The sequence below is a fragment of the Oppia nitens genome, unplaced genomic scaffold (genome assembly GCF_028296485.1).
Source record: "Oppia nitens isolate AA-2021 unplaced genomic scaffold, nextdenovo-longstitch-racon4-pilon3 scaffold9_pilon_pilon_pilon, whole genome shotgun sequence".
NCBI lineage: Eukaryota > Metazoa > Arthropoda > Arachnida > Sarcoptiformes > Oppiidae > Oppia > Oppia nitens.
Genome location: NW_026533253.1, coordinates 366,376 through 391,967, shown reverse-complemented (window position 1 = coordinate 391,967; position 25,592 = coordinate 366,376). Strand labels below are relative to the sequence as shown.

At 25.1% G+C, this 25,592-nt stretch overlaps 3 protein-coding genes across 3 annotated transcripts; all 3 read right to left on the bottom strand.

Annotated features, from left to right (window-relative positions):
* Positions 1-172: 172 nt before the first annotated feature.
* Positions 173-3,814, bottom strand: LOC128964667 (intraflagellar transport protein 80 homolog). Its single transcript, XM_054311304.1, has 4 exons — positions 3,778-3,814; positions 1,482-2,727; positions 396-1,389; positions 173-301 (listed from the first exon to the last, which is right to left on the bottom strand). The coding sequence occupies exons 1-4, from the start codon at positions 3,812-3,814 to the stop codon at positions 173-175; spliced, it is 2,406 nt and encodes an 801-aa protein (XP_054167279.1).
* Positions 3,815-3,874: 60 nt separating this feature from the next.
* LOC128964507 (cytochrome c1, heme protein, mitochondrial-like) lies at positions 3,875-4,764 on the bottom strand. The gene is made up of 2 exons (XM_054311120.1): positions 4,728-4,764; positions 3,875-4,657 (listed from the first exon to the last, which is right to left on the bottom strand). Exons 1-2 carry the CDS (start codon positions 4,758-4,760, stop codon positions 3,899-3,901), a joined length of 792 nt encoding a protein of 263 aa, XP_054167095.1. The 5' UTR covers positions 4,761-4,764; the 3' UTR covers positions 3,875-3,898.
* A 1,108-nt stretch (positions 4,765-5,872) lies between these two features.
* LOC128964666 (glutamate receptor 1-like) lies at positions 5,873-25,545 on the bottom strand. Its single transcript, XM_054311303.1, has 22 exons — positions 25,511-25,545; positions 24,236-24,282; positions 22,587-22,739; positions 18,240-18,334; positions 17,925-18,078; positions 13,213-13,463; positions 12,437-12,601; positions 11,826-12,026; positions 11,539-11,646; positions 11,273-11,383; positions 10,256-10,471; positions 9,595-9,901; positions 9,423-9,471; positions 7,807-7,858; positions 7,570-7,679; positions 7,344-7,380; positions 7,029-7,158; positions 6,782-6,850; positions 6,624-6,669; positions 6,399-6,507; positions 6,131-6,268; positions 5,873-6,011 (listed from the first exon to the last, which is right to left on the bottom strand). The coding sequence occupies exons 1-22, from the start codon at positions 25,543-25,545 to the stop codon at positions 5,898-5,900; spliced, it is 2,697 nt and encodes an 898-aa protein (XP_054167278.1). The 3' UTR covers positions 5,873-5,897.
* Positions 25,546-25,592: the final 47 nt, after the last annotated feature.

Here is a 25,592-nt window from a genome sequence, read left to right as displayed (position 1 = left end):
AGATTATTTATTATTATTATTATAATTACTATTGATTGATTAATAAATATTTATTTTGAGTCATTAATTATTAATGCAATTAATAAGAATATTATCGGTAATTATTATTATAATAAATTTTTTCATATTATCGGTAATTTTTGGTAATATATAAAACAACTCCTAATGTCCACTACTTTCTCGATGTACTTCTTGACCTCTCACGAGTTGGTTGTGATGATTGTAGCGGTTGTACAGCAATCTTGTGGTCATACGGATTGTCTAGTCTTTCCTGATAGACATCCCAATCGGATAATTCAATCTTAAAATAACAATTTATTACTAATTTTTAATAATTACCTTAATTGGTCTATTAATATATTAATACTATAAATATTTTTAGATTACTAACTAACCTCATCATTGGACAACAATTGTCTAAACGATTCAAGAGTTTCTTTTTTGTCGGCCTTTTCAAGATATCGTTGTCGATAAGCGAGAACCAGTTCGACAAACTTGTTGTTCTTGTCGTACTGTTTGGCCAATTGGAGAGCCCGTTCCCATCGAAACAGTTGCAAATTCAGAGCAATTACCCGCAAGATATAACCGCTTTGGATCAACAGATTTTCGGCTTCTCTAATATTACCGCAGATGAGAGCTATCTCTGCATTCTTCGACTCGTTGTCTTTGAGTTCTTTAAGTTTCTGAATGTACATCACTTTGTCGACCCGATTGACTGCAGCGTAGGCCAACTCTGCAGTGTTGAGCTGTCGCGAGTGTACAGCCATTCCGGCCAAAGCGGCCCAAAGAGCTTTTATATCGTAATTATCTTTCAGAAACTGACACAATCGGAGTGCTTCCGGCCATTGCTGTTGACCAGCGTATGTGTGCAACAAATTGACAAACGGATTGATCGACGACGAAATGAGTGAACCATCCGATCGGCGAATACTCAATCGATTGTTCAAAAAGCTGATCAATTGTGGACTTTTATCATCAAAATCGTTGCCATCCTTATCGATGACGGCCATCGACAACAAATTGCTGTCCACAAAGGCTACCATCGGATAGATCCAGACACTGAGTCTATTGTTTTCGCGAATTGCGGCCAAAATGTTGGAATCGTTGTTCCAAATGAAACACTTGGCCATCGAAACCAATTTGATGGTCTGAAATACGGTTGTATTGGTCGTCCGGACCAAAGTCAGATAGATGTCAGCATTTTTGTCGCTAAACGCACAGATCCTCTCCGACACTGGTCCGCAATAGTTGAGTGCCACACAAGTGATGTCCAATTTGTGTCGGACATCGTTTGATCCATCGTTGATCAGTTTGCCATTGGATGTGTCGATAAAGTGAATCACTTTCAGATCGTTGGCATCTCTTACAGCTATCGTATCACTGCTTAAACTGTAGTATTTTTATGGCAATTTAAAAAACAATTATCTATTAGTTTATTCTATGATAAAATCCAATTTTTAAAAAATACTTGAAGTCATCACCTGATGGTATCTGAATTCAGTGCCTCAATCCTCATACCAATCCATTTGATATTCTGGATAAGTCGGGCCTCATATGAATAGAGACCAATGTTGGTACTGTCGATCAATAGGAAGTGTCGATCGCACTGTACTATAGCCAACACACTGGTATCTTTCAGATCAAAGTGATGCGGACTCATCCAATTGTTTGTCTTATAGATGAAACACTGGCTGGTAGTGATGACAATCAAATTACTGAATTCAAACGATATTTTAATAACATAATCGCGAAACTCCAGGTCATCCTCTGAACTCGTGGTCACATTTTTGACACTAATATTCTTACGGCCTAACACTGTCACCTCATAGGACTTCCATTCGATTCGTTTGTCCACTACGTGTGCAAATATGACGTTACCATTGCCACAGGCGCCGGCTATCTGTGTCGAATCGCTGGACCAGCTCAGGCCAAATATGCTCTGGATGTGTGGCTTATCCAACGAGTACGACCAGCCATACTTGTCGCACAGTTTCAGTGTATTATACGAGCCGACGGCAAACAGCGAACCTTCTGGTGCCCAGGCCAACGATGTTATCGGATGTTCGTGTGTGGCACTGGTGAACAGTACCCGTCCGAGCGAATCCCATACTTTATACCGACGATCTTCGCCGCCCGATATTATCAGATCGTTGTTGGCATTCCAGTCCACTTTCAGTACAACACCGTCGTGTGCTTTCCAATCAATCGGTTTCGAGTTCGGGGCCAACGGTTTGATAATCAGATTCTTGTCGAACGTATAGAGAATCTGGTCGTTCTTCGGCGACCAAGCAATACAATAGGTGGGCACTGGACTTACCGACAGTGTCGACCGTAACATACCGCTCTTGGACCACACTTTTACTAGTCCGTCTTCGCCGGACGTGGCCAACGCTGATCCATCATTAGACCATTTGACTGTCAACACAGCGCCGTTGTGCGCTTCGACCGACTTTTCCAATCGACCGGTTCGTCCAACAAAGTGATACTTGCCATCCGACGCTCCGATGACGATCACGTCCGACACTTTTTGCTGTTGCAGTTGTTGTTGTTGTAGTTGTTGTTTGCTTGACTTCGGACAACAGTGAAGATCAGTCGGATACAAGTCTTTCGGCAAATCGGACAGTTTTGACGGCTCGTGTAGAGCAACGTTCCAAGCAATCAATTGGTGATCATCGCCGCTGGAAATCACTTCCTCGGGTGTCGTCCATCCGACACAACAAACAAAGTCTGTATGTATTGACAGTTAAAAAAAGAGAGAAATAAAGAAATATAATGATAGTTAAGGAAAATAAAATAAAAATTATTTATTTTTTTAATTTTATAATTTTTTTGTTGAATAGATTTAATAGTAATAACATAATAAAAAGGATATGAATTATATTTGGCGGAACATAGGTTCTGAATCTCATTTTTTTTATAAAAATTATTATTACATTTCGATAATTATAATTTTTTTAGATTTTAAATCAATTTTAATATTAAGTAATAATTTATTTAAAGTTTTCTAATATTTATAAATATATAATATATGTTACAATTATTGTTTGTTTCATATTTTGATCCCGGAGCGATACTATGGTAACTGTATGTTTTTATTATTGGAGTAGATTCTGCGATTTTAATACTACCTGTAATTAACAAATGTTATTTTTATATTAAATAACTTTTAGTGTAAAAATTACTAATTATTATTTTTAATTTATTAAAATTTATTAACTTATCTACAAATAAAATAGATATCTTAACTTAAAACTTAAATAAAATTTAAATATTAAAGTTTAGTCTAATAAAAAAAAGTCATTATTAATACAGTATTATTATTCAATATTATTATTATTAATTCATATTCATATTGAATAGAAACTAGAAAATAGTCATTTAAAAATTATTTATATAAATTAAAATAATTTAATGTAAATGAATATTATTTATTTTTAATCAATCATTAAAAGAAAATTTATATACAATTTAATGGCTATTGTATGACTATTGCTAATAATTATTATCACTGGTATTATTGAATATTTTAGTTTTTCAATTAAAAATTAGTAGATTATGTTTTTAATGATTTATTCCTAATTAATAAAAATATTTGTTATCTTAAATTAACTTTTTTTTTTTAAAAATCAATAGTAGATTATTATTATTATTAGAAATTATTTTTTTAAAAATTATACGAATATTTTGTTTTGTTTTTTTTTTTGGCAAACAATTGTCTCAATTATTTTTGTTTGTGTTTTTCGATTTTCCTCTGAATATGATTTGTCGTGTCTTCACTTGAGACCATAGAAAGCGCTTCCAATAGCAGACACATAATGTCAACGGAACCAGTATTAGTAATGCCTTCAATAGTAATGACGATAGGAGAGGACAGGGATATATGATAAAAGAGATTTAGTTATATATATATACAGTATATAATGACATATTTAAAAAAAAATGATTGATTACTGACATCGATGGACATCTTTTTTCTTAAATCGTGTTCCGGCTGTGCGGCCCAACTCAAAAAAGTGACCACATCTTTGGCCATCTGAGACTGTGTGGCCGGCGTACCGTCGGAGTACTCGATAGTTTCGTTATACAATGCCTGAGCCATTGCCGTCTGTCCGTTGCCGGCCGCAAAGTACGGATTAAAATGCATACCGTCGGACATGTGTACGCCGGCCGGCGGATCACAATAGCCGGTCAACAGCGAAAATATATAGTCCTCGTTGCCGTGTCGGGCCAGTACAATAAGACTCAAGTCGGGCGGCAGGGCTCCGTTATTGGCCAATCGGGCTGTCTCTTCATTGGCGTATGGACTGGGAAATCGGTCGAATAGTTTGCCCTCGCGGTTAAACATTTTGCCGTCGTCGCCGGGTCCGTCCTTGACCTGAATCTGGGCCGCTTCGGCCTGGGCTTCGGCTTTCGTATGCGAGACGCCGACCAGTTCACGATAGGTGACATACTTCAAGCCATGACAGGCGGCGCACACCTGTTTGTACACTTCGTAACCGCGACGGATGGCCGAGTGATCGAAACTCTGGAGAAAGCCGTTGTGTGGCCACGGATAGGGTGTCGAATGTAGCTCCAGATCGGCCGCATTTACCGATTCGTTTAGCGCATAGTATAGACCACCACAACCGCCGGCCAATACACTGCCGGCCGTTACTAACTGTTTGTATTAACAATATTATTAATGGTCAGCAAACTTACCGATCGCTGTATATTAACTAAAAACTTACCTTGATCAATTTGTATTTGAAAAATCGGTTCATTATTAATCTTACTAAACAAGTAGTATATAATATACTGACAATAAATTTATAATTTTAATGACTATATGATATGATATATAGTTAAAAAAATTTTTGTCATATACTGTATGATTATAATTAATATGTTATCAATCAATCAATCAATCAATTTGTACAAATCAATCAAAAATTAAATATCCTATATATAATTGTTATATAAAATTATTTTCTAATAACTCAATAAAAACTAAAAATCATTAAAACTAAATTTTATAAATTTTGTAATTACAATGTTGTAAAACAAATTGCTAACAAAAATATTTGTAGTTTTTATTACAGTTTCATAATTAATTTTTTTTTATATAAAATTTTTGTTTTCAAAACTATAGATACAATAGTTTTTTAAAATTAGTGCAATAAATCCTATTGGCTTTTACTTAATACAATAATTTTTATTAGCTATTAGGAGGCGCCGCCTGGCGCCAAATTGTGGCCATATTTTTTCAATTATGTTATCAATTATCTGAATTATACTAATAATTAATTAATTGTTATAAATTTATAATTATAGAAAAATTTGTATGCTTTTAATAAATAAGTAAATATTTATTTATATATATAAGTATATATATATATATAATTTTATAAACCATAAATTAACCATGATGATTGTGTGGGTGTTTTGTTGTTAATAAAATATATTATTTATTTAATAATTGAATGATTTTTTTTTAAATATAATAAATAAATTATTTATTTATTTTTTACATTTTAATAAAGTTTTCTAAATAGTATTAATTATATATTTCTCTATATACAGTATATATTATAATATATATTTACAATAAATTTTTTAAAATATTAATTAATGATAAAGTATATACATAATTATTTACTATCGTATCATTATTATTATACATCATAATGTTATTTATTAGATAAAAATTATATTATTTAGAAAAAATGATTTTTTAATAATTATTAAACAAGATTATATACAGTATATACTGTTATATATATATATAAAAATAACCAAATAGTCATAAAATATTGCATATATATACTGTATATCATTTAATTGGTAATTAATTATTATTATTATTATTATTAATTTATTAAATTTTTTTTCTGGTTGTGTGTGTGATTTTCTGCACCCGATTAGACAGAGTCGGTCCGGTTTCGGGCAATAGTACGGTTCAAATAGACTGAATAGGCGGGCGCACCGGTTATCGATACCCGAACATTGGCTTTCATTGCCTCATACAGTGAAGTCTTTACAACAATAAAAAATAAACAATATTTTTTGTGTTAATTATTGCTTAAATAATAATAATATTATTTTTTAATATATATATAAATTAAATTTATTATTGAATCGTTAAAAACAATACCTTAGACTGGATGGCCTCACGTCTACTCTTCCAACAAAACTCGATGAGCGCCACAACCATTGCCAATACTAGTCCACCAATTAGTATATAAAAGCACCCGGCTACATTGGACAGGGTTAGCTCACTTTGCGATGACTCCTTTAAAATGTATTATTAAATAATTAATTAAATACAGTATTAAAATGATGATATTATTTTACAAAACATTTTTTTTTTAAATATCACTATTAATATTGAATTAATTTTATTAAAAAAAAATTATACAAACCTTTATATCTTTAGTCTTACATTCAGACCTATCGTACCACCACTTGTTCTCCAATTTGGTCAGATCTCCACTTTCTATTAGGTTAAGTACAGCCAAATTCAGTTCAATCCTAGTGTGTGTGTGTGTGTGTTGGTAGTGGTGGTGGTGGTGCCGGTAGTTTTAAAAATAAAAAATAATAATAAATAACTAATTTTTTTTAAATATGTCTGCAGTTGCATGTAATACCTCAATGGACTACCCAATGGTGTGGCCAATCCATAGCCTTTTGCATCTAATAATATATTTTAAATTTCAGTGATATAATTGTAATTATAATTTTTAATTAATTATATAAATTTAAATAAAATTGTTGTATATATATATTATATATTAATTATTATTACCCAAATTTCTGCCGACTTTCATTGTATCACAGGGTTGGCGCTCATTGTTATAATCATTTTGAGTTGACTCTTGAGATAATAATAATAATAATAATAATAATAATAAATAATTATTTTTTAAATATAAAATTAGTTACATATGTTGTTATTATTAACATGTTTTATTTTAAATAATAAATATATGAATATATATATAAATGCACAGTATATTCAATACAAATATATTTTTTATGTAAGAAAGACAAACCTATAAGAAAAGCATATTTTCCTTTTGACTCTCTGACCCTTCGTATGCCTTCCGTATAGGAGTCGACAAACACATTGGGTTTAGCGCTCATGAATTCCCACATTCGCGAGTAAACTGTTATTTTACTTTTCTATTAAAAATACAATAAGAATATGCAATACAATTACAATACACACAGAATATTCTTTCAAACAAAAAAAAAATAAGTTTAAGTTTTTTTTCGCTGTTGTTCTTTCGGTTACTTGACTTGAATTGAATACCAAAAAAATAATATATATATATATATTTAATATAATATAATAATAGATTACATACTCTGAAAAATTCCATTGTTGACGAATATTTCAGTACACTTAACAAAATAAAATAAATAAATATATATATATATTTAAATTAAAATTTTTGAAACATTTTAATTATAATGTAATAACATTATAATTATTACATAATTAAGGATTAAAATTAATAAATATTTAATTTTAATATTTAACTATTCATTTATTACTATATAATATTTTTTTATATAAAAATACAAACAAACCCATATTCAACTTCAGTTTGTTTTGATAGATCGTCGGCTGAATTAATAGGTGTAACCATACGTTCAACCGTCAAAAAGGCGGCCAAATTGGCCGTATATGAAGAAATTATCTATAAATTATTTTTTAAAAAAATTATTAAATTAATTGAAAATGTTTAAAAATCAAACAGATATTAACACAAAATAATTATTACTATACTGTATATTATATATATATAAATGTATATAAAATCTTACAATTAGTGTGAAGAACCACCAAACAGAGCCCACTATACGACCCGAAATGGATCTATCAATTGAAGGGGAAAAATAAATTCACAAAAAATACATAATTTTTTTAAAAGTATTTTAATCGATAATAAAACATCCAACAGTATATGAAAACAGCAAATTTCCAATAATTTTAAATTTTAAGTTATTTTTTTTGGTAATATTGAGATTTTCTCTAGAGATCGATAGGTAGCAAAACCAGTGATAACATCCCCGGTATGACTGATCCTTTTTTATATTATTTACTATATGTATTGCCAATTGAACCGGGCTTTCCCTTATCTTAAATACTATTTATTTATATAAGTTATATAATGTACTGTAAAATGCAATTTAAAAATTTCTAGTCCCCTAACATAACCAAATTGATACCTCTAAACATATCATATATATAACCTAAAATAGTTTTGTATTTTCTACTAACAACTACTAACAATTGATAAGACATATAACTTATATTACATTATACAGTATTTTAAAAAAAAATAAAGTTTACTTATCTGATATAAGTAAACTTTTTAAAAAATACTGTAAAATATATTGAATGATTTTGAATGTAAAATTTAGTGCAAATTGACTAAAAAATATTTATAGAAACAGTTTCTTATTTTTTAGTCAATCTTAAACCTCTTTTATTATTATAATTTATAAAAATCATATTATAAACTATGAATACAGAGATTTGTCAATTTTTTTTTATTTATTAGAAAAAACTAAACAAATTTTTGTCTAAAAATAATCTTTTATCATAATTGCTAATTATTTATAGTAATTATTATTAAGAAATATATGGAAAAATGAGTCCTCATTAATATTTTTATAATAATAATAATAGTTAAACCTAAATAATTATAAAATATTTATTTAATTCTATTTATAATTCAATAACATATTGGTATATAATATAATGTATTTTATATACAGAAAATATACTGTATATTAAATCTGGACAAAAAAGTCATAGCGTTAGTTACACTACAGTAATAGTAGTAGTAGTTAGTATCACATGAAAACAGTTATTTTGATTTATGGCTAACATTTTATATCATATATAACCAACAAATAAATAGTAAATTTTTTATACATCAGTTGCATTATAACAGTATATATATAAAAAAAAATTATTTATTATAAGCATAGAAGAAAAATAAGATTTATGTAAATCTCGATATCAATGGTTTTCAAAACTGATTTCATCCATCAAACAAATATACCAACAAAAAAGCCTACTAATGTAACGACATGTATAGTATACTACTGTATATAATACTGTACTAACAGTATGTCTTATAAATTTATGTACACTATGTAAGCATATATCATATGTTGTATATATACAGTGATTTATATAAAGTTTATATATAAACCATTCAATATTGTTTGCATTATTTTTTGTTATCTATTTTTAAGCTAAAGAAAAGCCTCAAACAATTGGCACTACATATATATATATATATATATATATATATATATATATATATAGATATTGATACTGGGGAACTGTACTATAAAAACTATGTGTAACAGGAACTACAGTATATCATATGCTGTTTGTATTTATTGAGTATATATATATGGCATACCTGGGACATACATCACAGGATTGCTGCATTATAGCTCCCAGAGAAAACCCTACATATATAGAAAAATGATGGGTATATTAAAAAACTGTTAGTTTTTTATATATAAAAAAATAAAAGTTAGACTCAATTAAAAGTCTACTAATATTTTTTTATTGATTTTTTTTTTAAATACAGAGCGAATTATTCAGCGAAAAATCATTGGAAACTTTAGGTCCGCATAGGGTGTCCTCATAGCGCCATTCGTGGGGCGAAAAACGTGATACTAGAAACAGTACGACCGATACGCCAATATAGGACAGTATGATATAGACCCAGATTTCCTGACTGAGCGGATTCATGAACGAAAATATTCCCGGATTTTTCTTGACTGGCTTTTTGATCATAATTGATATGCCCAACGACATAAACGGTTTGGTAAAGTCAATTACCCGTTCCCTGGCACTGGTTATGGTCAACGGTGCTATGGCTATATCCGATTCCTATATTAGGATTTTTTTGGGGATTTATTTTTTTATCAGTATCAGTAATATAAATCAACAAATAACAAACAAACAAACAACAACAACAAAAAACAAACATCAATATCATAAAGCCATTACAGTTAAAAGCAATTAACATTAAATATTAATGTTAAGTGTTTTTGTGTTGTTGTTGTTGTTGTTGTTGTTGTTGGGAAACATAACATAGCAAACAATAAATTAGACATAAACTACACTTACATATATACATTATATAGATAGTTAAACATTTATATTTTGATTTTAATACTATATTTGTATATATATATATATTGATCAAAATAGTCATATATATATATGAAAATAGTCACTTACTTTCCTAATAAGCTCTCCAACCATACCGTTCCAACCACTGGGCGATTTAGAGTCTAGTCCACCATATTTTGAATCGTTAACCAACCGAAGCTCATAATTGAAGCCAACATTTTTGGCTATAGAATCGGCTAAATCTTTACAATAGCCCTCAAATCTATCGTTTCCGGTTAAGACAACACCAGATTCGGGCACTTTCTCCATCAGATATGGCTCTTCCTGTTAGAGAGAGAGAGAGAGAGAGAGAGAGAGAGAGAGAGAGAGAGAGAGATAGAGTGAGAGAGAGAGAGAGAGAGAAAAACATAATAAACAAAATAAATAAAAATATATATTATATAAAAGCAAACGATAAAAACCTTAATTAATTATTAAACATAACTAAACTAAAACATTATTTTCTCATTCGTTACTTATATTATATTTATCGTACAATAATTTTATATATATATATACTGTATATATTGATTATCCATTAACTAACAGTCTCTGAGACTTAACTTTTAAAATAGACTTTCGTTTTTTTTTATTTATCAAAAAAAACTAAAATAAAGATTTTCTTTTCTAATTAAGATTTTTGTTATATATTTTTTGTCTCAATAATAATACACCAGAAAAAAACTATATCTATATTGTCTTTGGCATTAAATCTAATTAAGAGTCATTAAAATTATTTTCAGGTATCAAACAATCACATAAAAAGACAATTATATGCTATAAAAACACAATTTGAGAGTATTTTTTGCGCTTTAATTAAATTTATTGAACTACTCTCCAATAAAAACTATTTCCTATTCAATAATAATAATTTTAATAAATTAAATTAACTATAATTGATAGACTATATTAAATAAATAAACTATTTGTATAATATATATATAAATATTTAATTATAAATTTATAAACAAAATTTTCAAATAAATTAGTTCTTAAATATTAATATATTCTGTATAAATAAATAAATATATAATTATATAAAAATATATTTTTTAATTATTAAATTTAAAAAAAACTAATACATACCAAAATACTGGTCACAATATATGTTTTGTTTTCAATATTTGACTCCTGATATATGCGCCGATACTTTCCCGGCACCAAAATCATACCGTCCTCTTCAGTCCATTCGGCAATCTATACGATGTTTGAAAACAAAAAAAAATATTATTATTATTTTCGGGTGATTACTGTGTTTTGTAGTGATTATTAATAAATATATATATATATATTATAAGACTATTTTTTCTAATAAATCATATAAATAATTAAATAAAATATCATTCATTTACTTTAGCCATTTCATGGTTAACAGTCATCTCTACGACATCTATAGAAAAGTTTCGTCTAAATCCACTCTCAATGAATGATAAATTACCAGTGAGTCCAGTGATTTCAGACTTTTAGTTTTTGTAATGATATAACAATATAAAATACAGAGAGAGAGAGAGAGAGAGAGAGAGAGAGAGAGAGAGAAACATTATATGATAGGTTATATATCAAAAAAAAATATTGATAAGATAATAAACAATAAAACATCTAAACTATAATATAAATATACTATTATAAGGAACTGTACTTTTTTGATATATTTGGCAATTTTGTCTCCATGTTCCCATATAATGACCGATTGTCGGCGACAATCAATACCTTTGGTACCATTGTTGAAGAACTCTCCTCTTCTGAAATTGTTTTTAAACAAATCCGACTTTTTCTTTAAAAGCCGATTATAAGTGTCTAAAATGACTTTTGTTGCGTCAAACATGAGGGCTGTGTCGGCCTTTTTTTAAATAAAAAATAGACAAAATATAAAAAAATATAAAATAAAATTACAAACATATAGTATTATTTTTTAAATAACAATCAATACAATATAAATGGATTATTTTTGTTTGTAACAAAAAAATTATATAATATATATATATATGTGTGTTTGTGTGTGTGGGTGAAAGATATAAAATATTGTTTAGTATGAGATTTTCAATAAAGATTTTTGTATTAAAAACATTGGTATATAAACAACTAAAATAAATACATTACAAACAAATAATATATATATATATATATTTCAGATATTATAACAAAAATAGCTTATAATAATAATAATAATACAATATAATCCTTTATTCTTTATACAATAGTACAATAATAATGGTATTAAATTATATATTAATGCAATTTAAAGCTTACAGAAAAATAGTTGGTTCCGGCTCCGGGCCATAAGCCTGGGTTCAGATTTCGCCAGCTTTTCGAAAACTGTCGAAACTCATGGCTGGTTGTCTGTAGGACACGGAATCCCGTTATATTGATGGCACCAAACTCTTGGACCTGATTGTTCCAGTAGTCATCCATTATCTAGTAATACAGTGCCATAAATGTATAACAAATTTTATTTTAATAAATATTATATATCAGTTTAGTTGTTGTTATTTTTTCACTAAACTTTTTATATTATATTTAAAAATAACTTTCAACAATATCTTAAACAATACAGTTTGTATTACTACTACTAATATTTGTTTAATAACTATAACAAAGTATATACAATATATATATATACAGTAACTCCCAAATGATTTGGCAGTAAGTGTTGTTCAAATAAACCTAAAAAATTGTGATAAACTTGAAACAAAAAAAAATATATATATACGGTATAATAGTATAAAAATAATATTACATAACATAAGACAACAAACAAAAAACTACTATACTATTGAGTGCCATAAAATATAGACCTAACCGTCAACTTTTTACTGTTCAAATGGATAAGCCATGGATGATGTTTAACAACTCTCTCTCTCTCTCTCTCTCTCTCTCTCTCTCTCTCTCTCTTTCTTTCTCTCTCTCTCTCTCTCTCTCACTCACTCACTCACTCACTCACTCACTCACACACACTTACATTTACTCGCCCACTCTTAAAAAACACATTTTGATTTATAGTAACGACATGACTTCAAGCAACTTACAAGACTAGTGAGCAAAAAATGAAAGTTTCGTCGACCCATATAAATGTCTCGGACGTGATCTATGATAATCTGTTTGGCCGTTTCGCTGTCGCAGTCAAGTATGACATACTTTTTCGACTGACTGTCCGATAGTTCCAGTGCATGAAGAAATTGGTGGGCATCGGTAGCATTGACTATACGTTTGACGGCTCGTATTTCAAGTGTATAGTTATCGTTAACAATGGAGAAAATGTGCTGCAATTTCATTAAACCTATTAATTTGTTGCAATTTTTTTTTGTTGGTTGAATAAAAAATATATATATTATTAGTATTATTATTATAAGTGAAAATTACTTTTTATTATTATATAATGCTTTAGTACTTTTATATTAGCAGATAATATTACCAGTAAATTATAATTATTTTATGTGTGGTATTACGGTATATAATGTATATATATATATATATATATAAAGCAAATAAAATCATTTTCTATTATATTATTTAACATTATCTATATGATATTATAGTAACTAAAAAATTATTTTTATAATATACACTATATTATTATATGTAAGACTTAACTGTTAGTATATTTCAATTTATTTTTATGTCTTATTTCTTATATTATATATATTTTTCTCTTTTTTTTCTCAAAGGTATCACATTTTCAATATAAGAAATTACATATGAATTAAATATAACATATAAAACAAAGTCGACATATATATATATATATATATATATATAAGAATTGTTTAAATAATATAAAAATAAATTTTGTATCATTTTTTATAACATGTTTTTCAATTCTTATCACAGAATAATATATTTAAACAAAAAAAATTGTTTTCAAAAACTAAACTAAAAAAATACTAATAATAAAAGATGACATAATTTTTTATGCCATATATTACCGGTATATATATACGGTATTTATAAATTATGTTTGCTAATATGAAACCTATTTACAGTGGCATTTAAAAAAATAATATCTACAATAAACAGATTGTTTTATATATATCTAAATATATCTTTATATACAGTATAAATATGTGTGTGTTTATATGAGACCAAAAAAATAAAATAATAATAATAATACAAAAATATGTTACAAATGACACAATAAGATAACAACAAATAAATAGAGAAAAAGAGAAAGTCATTCAAATCAAGAGTGCATTACTGGTAAATCATATATATATATATATATTAGACAACTGTTTATATTGTTTAGTGCCATAAATATTATGACAATACATGTGTTGCGATATAAAAATTCTTGTTTTCTGAGGTTTCAATTCTGTAAGAGATTCTTGTATTGTGAGTGAGTTAGTGTGTGTGTGTGTGTGGGCTTATAAAGACATTATTTGATAATAATAATAACAACAAAAATGTGAAAACACCATAAAAATTATTGTTAGGGAGGAATCAGTTTTATGTGGTGACCCTAACAATAGTCTCCATAACATAATAATAAAAGCCGTGTAAAGTCATGATAAATATTTTGATAATTGTATTGTTGTATTGAAATATAATACTTTTCTGTATACTGTATTATTTGGTAATGTTTTATGTATATATATATATATATATATATATATATATATCAACAAAAAGCAAACTATTTGTATTTTATTAAAACAACAACATTATGATTAACATTTTTGTTGTTTTTGGCTAAATGTCCGTTTAAATTAATATTAATTGTATCGAAAATTTCAAACACACACATACACATACATACATGATATGCAATAATGATAATTAGCAACCGTATCATATTGTTATTATTATTATTATTATTATTATTATTATTATTATTATTATTATTATTATTATTATTATTATTATTATTATTATGTTACTCTATTTAATTCAAGTCTATTATACAATATTGTAATAATGAGATTATATGTGACACATAAATTTAAGATTATATTCCTAATAATATACAGTACACTATATATATATATATATAGTATATATGATTATAATTTACAATATATATATATATATATATATATATATATATGTATCTATATATGATATATAAATTTCTATATAAATTCAATATACTATAATAAATAGTTGTAATGTATATATATTCTACAGTATATACACTCTGCTTATATGTATGTGTAAAGTACAGTACATATTCAGCACTAGTGGTATTACCTAAATATTATACTTCTGATTACTACTATATATGTAAACTGTATAGTAATGCCTATTTAGTGTTATAATCATATATATATATATACTACTACTAGTAGTAGTAGTAGCTGTAGTAGTGATCACTGATAAAAGATTAGCCCTAAAGAAACTAAAAGACACAACCAATTTGGTATCAAATCTATCTATTATTTTTGTAGCGACAAACACATACAGGAAAGTCAAATTAGTTGGTCGGAGCCAAACATATAAATTTATATACAATACAATTGTATATATAATTGACTTTTGTTTTATATAACATACGCTATTATTATTATTATTACTATATATATATATATATTGAGTATTAGTGTTGCCGTTTTTGTCCCAAAACCCCCAATCTTGTCACGTCTTGTTAATAAATTGCATATAAATTACATAAAATTTATTAAATTTTAAAATTTTTCTGTTAATATTACTAATAATTAATTCTAATTAACAGAAATTTTCTAAAATTAAATAATTTTTATATATATTGTAAAATGAAATTTATAAGCAATAAAGTCGAGATCTTGTAAGCGAGGTTTATAAAAAAAATTAATTAATTTTAGCAATAATTTATTATAACTCTTAATTATTTATTTATTTATTTTTTTAATATTCATTATAGTTAAAAAAAATAAAATATTTAAATAAAATTTATAATTAATTAATTATTATTAATTATTATTAATTATCATTAATTATCATTAATAATTAATATTAACTATAATTATTAAATAATTATTTAAAAATAAATTTATTAGTATTATTAAGACCAAGATCTTGTTGGACAACACTATTCATTATATAATAATACTTAAAACAACTAAAAATAATAGCTATTGTAGATAAACGAAAACAATAATAGTATAGTAACTGTTTAGTTGGCTAATCTACTACTAGTATATAATATAATAGATTAAAACATAATAATGTATTTTTTTTATTATTAATTTAATTAAATCTTAATACAGACATAGACACACAAATCACACACACACACAAAATAATAATGAAAAATAAAATTATATCATTTATTTTTACAAATTAATAAATAAATTATATTAAATAAATATATAATTGATACTACAATATTAATTAAAAAAAATAAATAATTACCAATTAAATTATTATAAACTTCTAATAAGTTATAAGTTATATATTATATATATGATATATAAATTAATTATTAAATAACAATAAAAAATACTGTATAAATTTTAAATTAACCCTTTTCTAGACATATAAAACAGATTTTTAGACTACAAATAATAACTATAAATAACTATATATGGTTTTAATGTAATATAATATAATATATATATATCTGAAATCAATTTACATAAAATACTAATAATAACAGACTCTATCGTTTAATACCAGTTTCAATGGCATATTTATTGTGTGCTTTAAATAAAAATTTCAATTTATATTGATATCATTGAATATCATTTATGTATAAAGAAAAACATGAAATGTCTGGAATTTTTTTTAGACAATTTTTATTTTTATACAAAAATAAATAAATAAAAAAATTTAATATATTATTTAAAAAACACATATAAACTACCAGTCATTATATATATATATATATATATATATATATGTTTGGGGTTTAAATATCAATAGTGAAAGTGGATTTTGATGTTCACAAATGACTCTTGAATTTCTGTATAAATTTGTAATGTGTTTCACCACAAAAATATACAATATATATATATTTAGTATACAATAAAAACCAGATATTAATGTTATTTAACTTATAGTTATATATGCTTGAGATATGTTGTATAAAATGATATTTATTTAATAATATAAATACAAATATATAATTTTTTGTTGTTGTAGTAGTAAAGCAATATAAACTATAAAGTTGAATATATGCTGGATAAAATTATTGCCCCACAAAAAAACAAACTTCTAATTGTATGTTTGATATGTCTGTTAAATGTTTATATTTTACTCACCCATTCATATATTTCAATACTAAAAACTTTTAAATATTTATACAATTTCATATAAAACTCAATCAAATAATAAATATTAGATACATACTAAATTTTTAGACAATCAAATTATATATATATATATATTATTTTGATCTTGTCTAATTGCTATAAATTTAAAGTCAAAAAAAATTAAATTACAAAACAAATAGACAGACAGACAAACAAACAAACATACAGATAGATTCCAGATAACAAACGCGACCAAAAGTTTGTTGAAAAATAAGTAAATAATTTAATGTAAAAAATACTTTTTTTAAATCTTTTTTATCAATAATAAATAAGATATAAATATTTTTATAAATACTGTGTGTGTATGTGTGTATATGTGAGTATATGTGAGTGTATGTGTGTGTGTGTGTGTGTGTGTGTGTGTGTGTGTGTATGTATGTATACTGTATATACCGTATGTACTGTATATTTAAATAGTGAAATATAAAAATAAATATATTTTTATATTTACATAAACTGTAGACAATTTTTAGTGATAAACTACTAAACGATATATATATATTATGATTACATACCGTCATCGCTCTGATAGATATAGATTATGGTTTTCCAATCGTAAAACTTGATAACATCGACTATTGCCGGCAAATATCTGGGTCTCATTGATATACCATAATCTGCATGTTTAACATCCATTGTACGGCTCATACCCAAGTGTACAAAAGGCATCTATTATATTGATATTTTTGTTTAGCACAAAATTTATTAGACAAATTAGATGTCAACAAATAATTAGGTAATAATAATAATAATAATAATAATAATTTTGACAATTGATTGGTTTGTAATGTCTAAATAGTATTAATAATGGTATTAATGAATTTTGTTACCTGAAATATGTTTGAATAGGAAACTAGTGTTTCGTAGGCGTGACCGATGATAGGCGATACCAGACTGAAGACACCGCGACTTAGTTGAAGACATACTTTAATAGAAGAAAAAAAATTAAATAATAATAATAATAATTGTGATAATATTATTTTATAGCAACTAATATGCCCCTACACTTTCATAATATTTGCATAATTTTGTAATTAATTTATTCAAACTGTTATATAATAAAACTAAAACTCAATTTTTTCCGCTAAACTTTTTTCTCTCGTTAAGATATCATACCTTTAATTTCTTATAAGTATAGTATAGTATATATAATATATTATATACTATATATATATATATAGGGTTACCATTTGGGAATAGATTTCCTATTTATTTTTTTTGGCAATAAATTCAATTCATGGAAAATAAATTGTAAGATATTTATTAAAAAAGATCTTTAATAATAAAGGTTATCAAAAGCCAGTGTATTGTCAGTACATATACTGTACAATATATATATATATATATATATATATATATATACTGTATATATATATATATATGGTATTAAATACGGTATATGTTTGTGAATTAAAAAGCCTCAAGTGATATGAGAGTGAAAAAAAAGTTTTAATTTAGTTCATGTTTTTCATTAACTTTAAATATATATATACAGTATATAGAAATCATAGTTTGAATTGAAAATTTATTTTTTTCATAAATAAAAATAAATAAAATTCAGTGCAAAATCAAATTTGCCGAAATTAGCAATTTTAGTGTCAACTAATAAATAATTAAATAATAAATTATATATATATACAGTAACGTCTATTTTATGGTAACATATGGTCAATAATTTATTATAAATATGTGTTTTTATATTATACATTATATGTTTATATTAAAAAATAATTTAGATTAATATGCAATCATAAAATGACAAAATATAATATTAATAATTCATAAGTTTTTTCTCTCTCACTCTTATAAGTATATCGTTTTAATTTGTTTTGAATAATATCATCACATGTTTAGATTGGTGTTTAACAAACTAGTAATTTATCATAAATGATCTTATATTAAAATACATGTATATATAATCTAATATTTTATATACATATATGTATATAATACGATATATATATGCTTAAAACTTTTATAATATATATATTTATTTATTGATTGATTGACATTTTGTATGATATTTCCTATAGTCGATGCTTTCAGAAAAATACTGATAATTTGAATTTATATTATCATCAAAAAGTGGTGTTTGACTTAAGTCAATTTGGTTGTGAATTAGTAGGACTGGTAGTAGTAGTAGGAGTAGTAGTGATACACACTATTTATTAGACCATTGATTGAAAGAGGATGATTGCACCCAAAGGGATGATTGTGTGTGTGTGTGTCGTATATGTGTTCAATGAAATTGCATGTTATGATGATATGATGGCACAGTCAGTAAATATATAAATGTATTATAACTTATGATATATATATATAAGAGGCACTGGTAGATGTGATTAACTGTATTTGACAGGTCTTAAAATTTCTGATGGATGAACAATCGTAGCATTTTATATATACAATATAATGTGTACACTCTTTAACTCAATGACATACCATTATCTCTCTCTCTTTCTCTCTCTCTCTCTCTCTCTCTCTCTCTCTCTCTCCTGTCGTCTACCTAACCTAACTAACGGTGCTTTTAAAAAATAAATAAACGGTTAGTCGAATTAAAAAGCTAACACATCAACGTTATATAATATATATTAATACATACATAAGCTGTGTGTTTGGCATACAAAACAGCAATTTTTTATTTATTTATTGTTGTTGTTGTTAGTTTTAAGTAAATTATTAGACAATTTTTGTTATATAAAAAAATCATTTTTTAAAAAAGACTAAAAAATGTTTTATCTCCTTTACTCGAGAAAAAAACCTAATAATAAAAATATGAAATTATATAATATAATGACTAAACTATAACATAATATTATATAATACTGCATGTAATACAATATATAATATCTTATGGTTGACTAAATCGATCAAAACTTAAGTGTAGAAAACTTTTTTTATTTTTGGTTGAGTTTTATGTAATTTTTATATACAATATACTGTATATAATTCAGATATATATATATATATAATACATTATATATATCTGAATTATGTTGGTATAACATTTAGCTATTGTTGTTGTAATGAGACCCGGGAGACACTACCAGAGTGACTACCAGTGCTACAGTACTGGTAGTAGTAGTAGTAGTAATAGCATATGGTATCACATATTTATTTTTTATCAAACGTTTCAATGTCTTACACCTAAACACCAGAAAAGTATTGACAGTGAAAAACTGCAAACACTTTGTTATTGTTGTTATTATTATTATTATTGTTTGTCCTTTTTTAAGGATTAATCTTAATATGTTTTTTAGGTCTTAAACTAGTGTGTGATAAAACAATAGGCAATATATATATATATAGTATAGTATAGGAAACTAAATATCTTTTTAAATTTTTTTGTTTGTTAAATTGTCTCATTGTTATAATTTATATTCATATAATTTTATATATTAAAAGATTACATTAACTTAATCTATATATCGTTATATATCGGTATAATGTATAATATTTATTACAGTGTATAATATATACAGTATTAGATATAAATATTTTATTCAACATAATTGTTTAATGTATAAAATTACATTATTTAACACAAAAAAAAATAAATAAAAATTTTATTTTATTAGATATGTTAGCTTAAGTATATTGAATAGTTTATATACTGTATATCAATAGAAATTTATACATAATAATAAATTGTTATACAATAATATTAGTATTGTATTAGAGATATTAATATGAAAACATGAAAAACCATATTTCATATTTAAAAACATTTTTTTTTTGGTTATATGAATGGAAACAATGAGTTGTTTTTATGGATTGGAAAAATGAGTTTAAATAAAGAGATGATACAAGAAAAGGACGACTTAATGATAAAGAAAGAAAGAAAGAAAGAGAGAGAGAGAGAGAGAGAGAGAGAGAGAGAGAGAGAGAGAGAGAGAGAGAGAGAGAGAGAGAGAGAGAGAGAGAGAGAGAGAGAGAGAGAGAGAGAGAGAGAGAGAGAGAGAGAGGGAAAGTAAACATTAATTTTGATTATCAAAAAAATAAGACTTCAGTTTTTCAACTGCAAACATAACTGAATATACACTACTGTTTGGATATATATATATATATATATATATATATATATATTAAATATAATAAACGGTTGATGTTTAAAGAAGTATCGGTTTGTCATACCATCAGTACAGGGATTGTCATATTATGAACGCAATTGTGAACAAATCAAATGCCTCTTAAGTGAAATCATGTGTAAAGAAAGAAAGAGAGAGAGAGAGAGAGAGAGAGAGAGACCAAACATATGTCTTATTATTTATATATATATATATATTATGTTTAAGAGATATACATTACAACTCAGTCATACATAACATTCATATGATAGTTACAGTTAGTCATTCATACAACTGGATTGTATTTAATATAACTACTGATGTCTATTGTCGACATAAAACTATATGTTATATACAACTATATGTCAAACAGTTTGCTATTATTTTCTGTTACAACTAAACTATTGTTATTGTCAACATGTCTATCATTTTTATTTTAGGTGACCCCCACTCCCTAATTTTTTTAGCTCATCAAAACTATATTTACTGATAAATATATATATATATACAGTATAGTCATCACTGGTTTATTATGTGCAACCGATTAGTTCAATGATAACCATAACATTTTTTTGTTGCCACTAAATGTCATCAGTATTTCTTTGCCCATCATTTATAACAATAAAAAAAGCAAAGTTTTATTTGTGTGTTTGGTTTGGAGTTGGAAACAAATACCCAAAAAAATAAAACAATGAAAAATAATTTTTTTTATATATATTAAAATAAATGACTAGAAGAAGTTAATACTAGTAAATGAGTTAAATAAATATATATAAATTTATATATATATATATATATATTGGAGACAATTGTCATTAAAACAAAGTGGTTGACTTATTATTATCACTTTGATAGCTAATAAAATTATTATTGCTAAATAAGTATATACTATTATAAATTTATATTATCTATACATTTGAAAGACACATTTTTAATGATAAAAAATTTCATTTTATTTTGTTGTTGAAACTATATTATATTTATTATAATATACTGTGTATATATATAAAGGTTAACCAAACAACAACAAAAAAATAGATTAATAATAATTGTTTAAATAAATAACTAAATACTATAACTATAAAAATAATTAAATAAAATATGACTTACAGGCGCGGCTGACTTTGAATGGGTCGTCACTATCGACAACATCGATGACCGGTTCCACTTTGAATCGGGACAACGACTCGTTTGAATTATGCAAATGTATGGCATATTTGAATACAGTCTGTATTTCCGGATTACTTTCCGTAAAGATAGCACCTGTAGTTAATTATAATTATAGTCATATATTGTAATATTATTGTAATCTTAATAGTTTGACACATAATATACTTATTTTAATTTAATAATTATTATTATATTGATATTATAATACAGAATATACAGAATATTCTGTGATTATGTTTATGGATTAAAATTTTTGTTTGTAGTATTTAACACATCAAAAAATTATTTAGCAATATTAAATTATATATTAAATTTTTATTGTTTGTATTTTTATGATTTAATATATATTATAATTTTTAACAGCAAAAAAACAAATAATAATAATAATAATAATAGCTTAAAATTTCAGCACTGTTTAGTGTTTAGTAAATTGTAATAAATTTAAAATACAACAAACAGAAATTGTTTTTAGTTGCAATAAATTTTGAAAAATTTTTGTTTTTAATTCTGAAATTTATATTATTATTATTATTATTATTATTATTATTATTATTATTATTATTATTATTATTATTATTATTATTATTATTATTATTATTATTATTATTATTATTATTATTATTATTATTATTATTATTATTATTATTATTATTATTATTATTATTATTATTATTATTATTATTATTATTATTATTATTATTATTATTATTATTATTATTATTATTATTATTATTATTATTATTATTATTATTATTATTGTTTATCATCAAATAGTTTTACTTAATGTTTAAATTTAAATGATTTTGTATACAAGTTACATAAAAATTTATACAATTTATTTATATTAATTTAGTAATGTATTATAGAATATAAACTGTATGAATATATTTATCATATGATATAAGTTATATGATATTATGTACATTATTTAATATAATATTATGAATATTTTTTAATGAATATATGATAAGCCAAATGCATTAAACAAATTTGTTATATTATATTATTAGAGTCAAACATATAATGTTTAAATGATATTTACATATCTTATCTTATTTTAAAAAACAAATAACAAAAAAATATTTATATGTAAATTATATATATACTGTACTGTATGTAAATTTATAATAGGTTTAACTTAATATACCTCGTTAATTGAATTTATTGATTTTAATATTAAGCAAATATTTAAAATACAAATTAATATAAATGATATGATATGATATTTTATTAGATAAATAATAAAAATATTATCAATGATTTATTAAAATTACATAATATTTATATTAATAATTTTAAATATTATTTTTTTAAAAATTATAAATAACTTTTAATATTGTTTAACTATTAAAATTCAATAGATATTTTATTTATAATATATAATAGTGTATAAAATACAGTATATATTTCATATATTTAACATTATAAACTTTTACTATTATTTTGCTTTATATCGAAATAAGACTAATACTATTTTATTTTTTTTAAATATAATTATACTGTATTATAACTATCTATTTATTTTATATTAAAAAAATATTATAATTATACAGTAATAATACTACTATTACTAATAATAATAGACTAACCGATTGGTATCTTTTCTGGCAGTTGTTGTTGTTGTTGACCACCTCTGCTGCCGCCAACACAACAACAATATTTTAATGATAATAATATAATAAATGATATAATTTTGCCCACTAAGTGATTACTGATTGGATTCATTTGCTGTTATTTTTATTATATATTATTATTATTATTGTCAGAGAGTCTCTTAAATCCAATGACCAACTAATCACTCAAATTAAAATACATAACAACTAATTGAGATAAAAGTTTTAGTATTGATATAGTAATACACTTTATAAACAAAATACAGTACTGAGTGTTGTGTTTCATATACTGTACAGTAATTATATGACACACTGTTGTTGTAGTAGTAGTTGTTGTGACAAAAGTTTTTGTATTTTTTGATTACATTTGACACAACTATTAAGTGAGTTATCTTTTTGACGACATCAACACACATACACACAGATATACACACACCGACACATGAAAATTCACTGTTTTACGGTCGCAGCACTGGTAGTTAGATAATAGTAAAGTAGTTAGTGATGTACTACTATTGATGATGATGTTGCCGATGATGTTGTGCGGCAACAGTGATGCCTAACACTGTCTTCTAACTATAGTAATGTTTTTCACATGAGATGCTCAGGACTTTTTGGTTACTGTGTGTATGTATGTATGTATATATGTGTGTGTATGTATGTATGTGTGTGTATGTGTGTGTATGTGTGTGTGTATGTGTATGTATTTATGTGTGTGTGTGTATACAGTATGTATGTATTTATGTGTGTGTGTGTATACAGTATGTATGTATGTGTGTGTGTGTGTGTGTGTGTGTTGTGTGTGTGTGTGTGTGTGTGTGTGTGTGTGTGTGTGTGTGTGTGTGTGTGTGTGTGAATCGACTCGCAAATCATATAACTGTGCGCATCATAGAAGAAGTCATACATACCTATTGACTAACCAACAGTTTTATGGTCTTTCAACAACAAAAAATATAATAATAATAATAATAATATATAAATAAATATCTAGAGATTTGTGGATAACTTTATTATATAGTATAAAACAAACGGTTAGAAAGAGAGAGAAAGAAAAAAAATATATAGTAGTCTTATGGTTTGGAATATTATTGTAAGCTATTATTGTACTGTAAATAACAGTTATTTCTTTTTTTTTTGTTAAATATATTTTTTGATAAATATTTTTGTTTCATATAATATTATATTTGATAACTTTTATAAAGACATAGAGACATACATAAACAATTGTCTAATGAAATACACATTTATTACATTAAATGTTTATCCATAGCCTCCCATTCCCTCATTTCCTTAGAGAAAGATGAGAGAAAGAGAGAGAGAGAGAGAGAAAAAG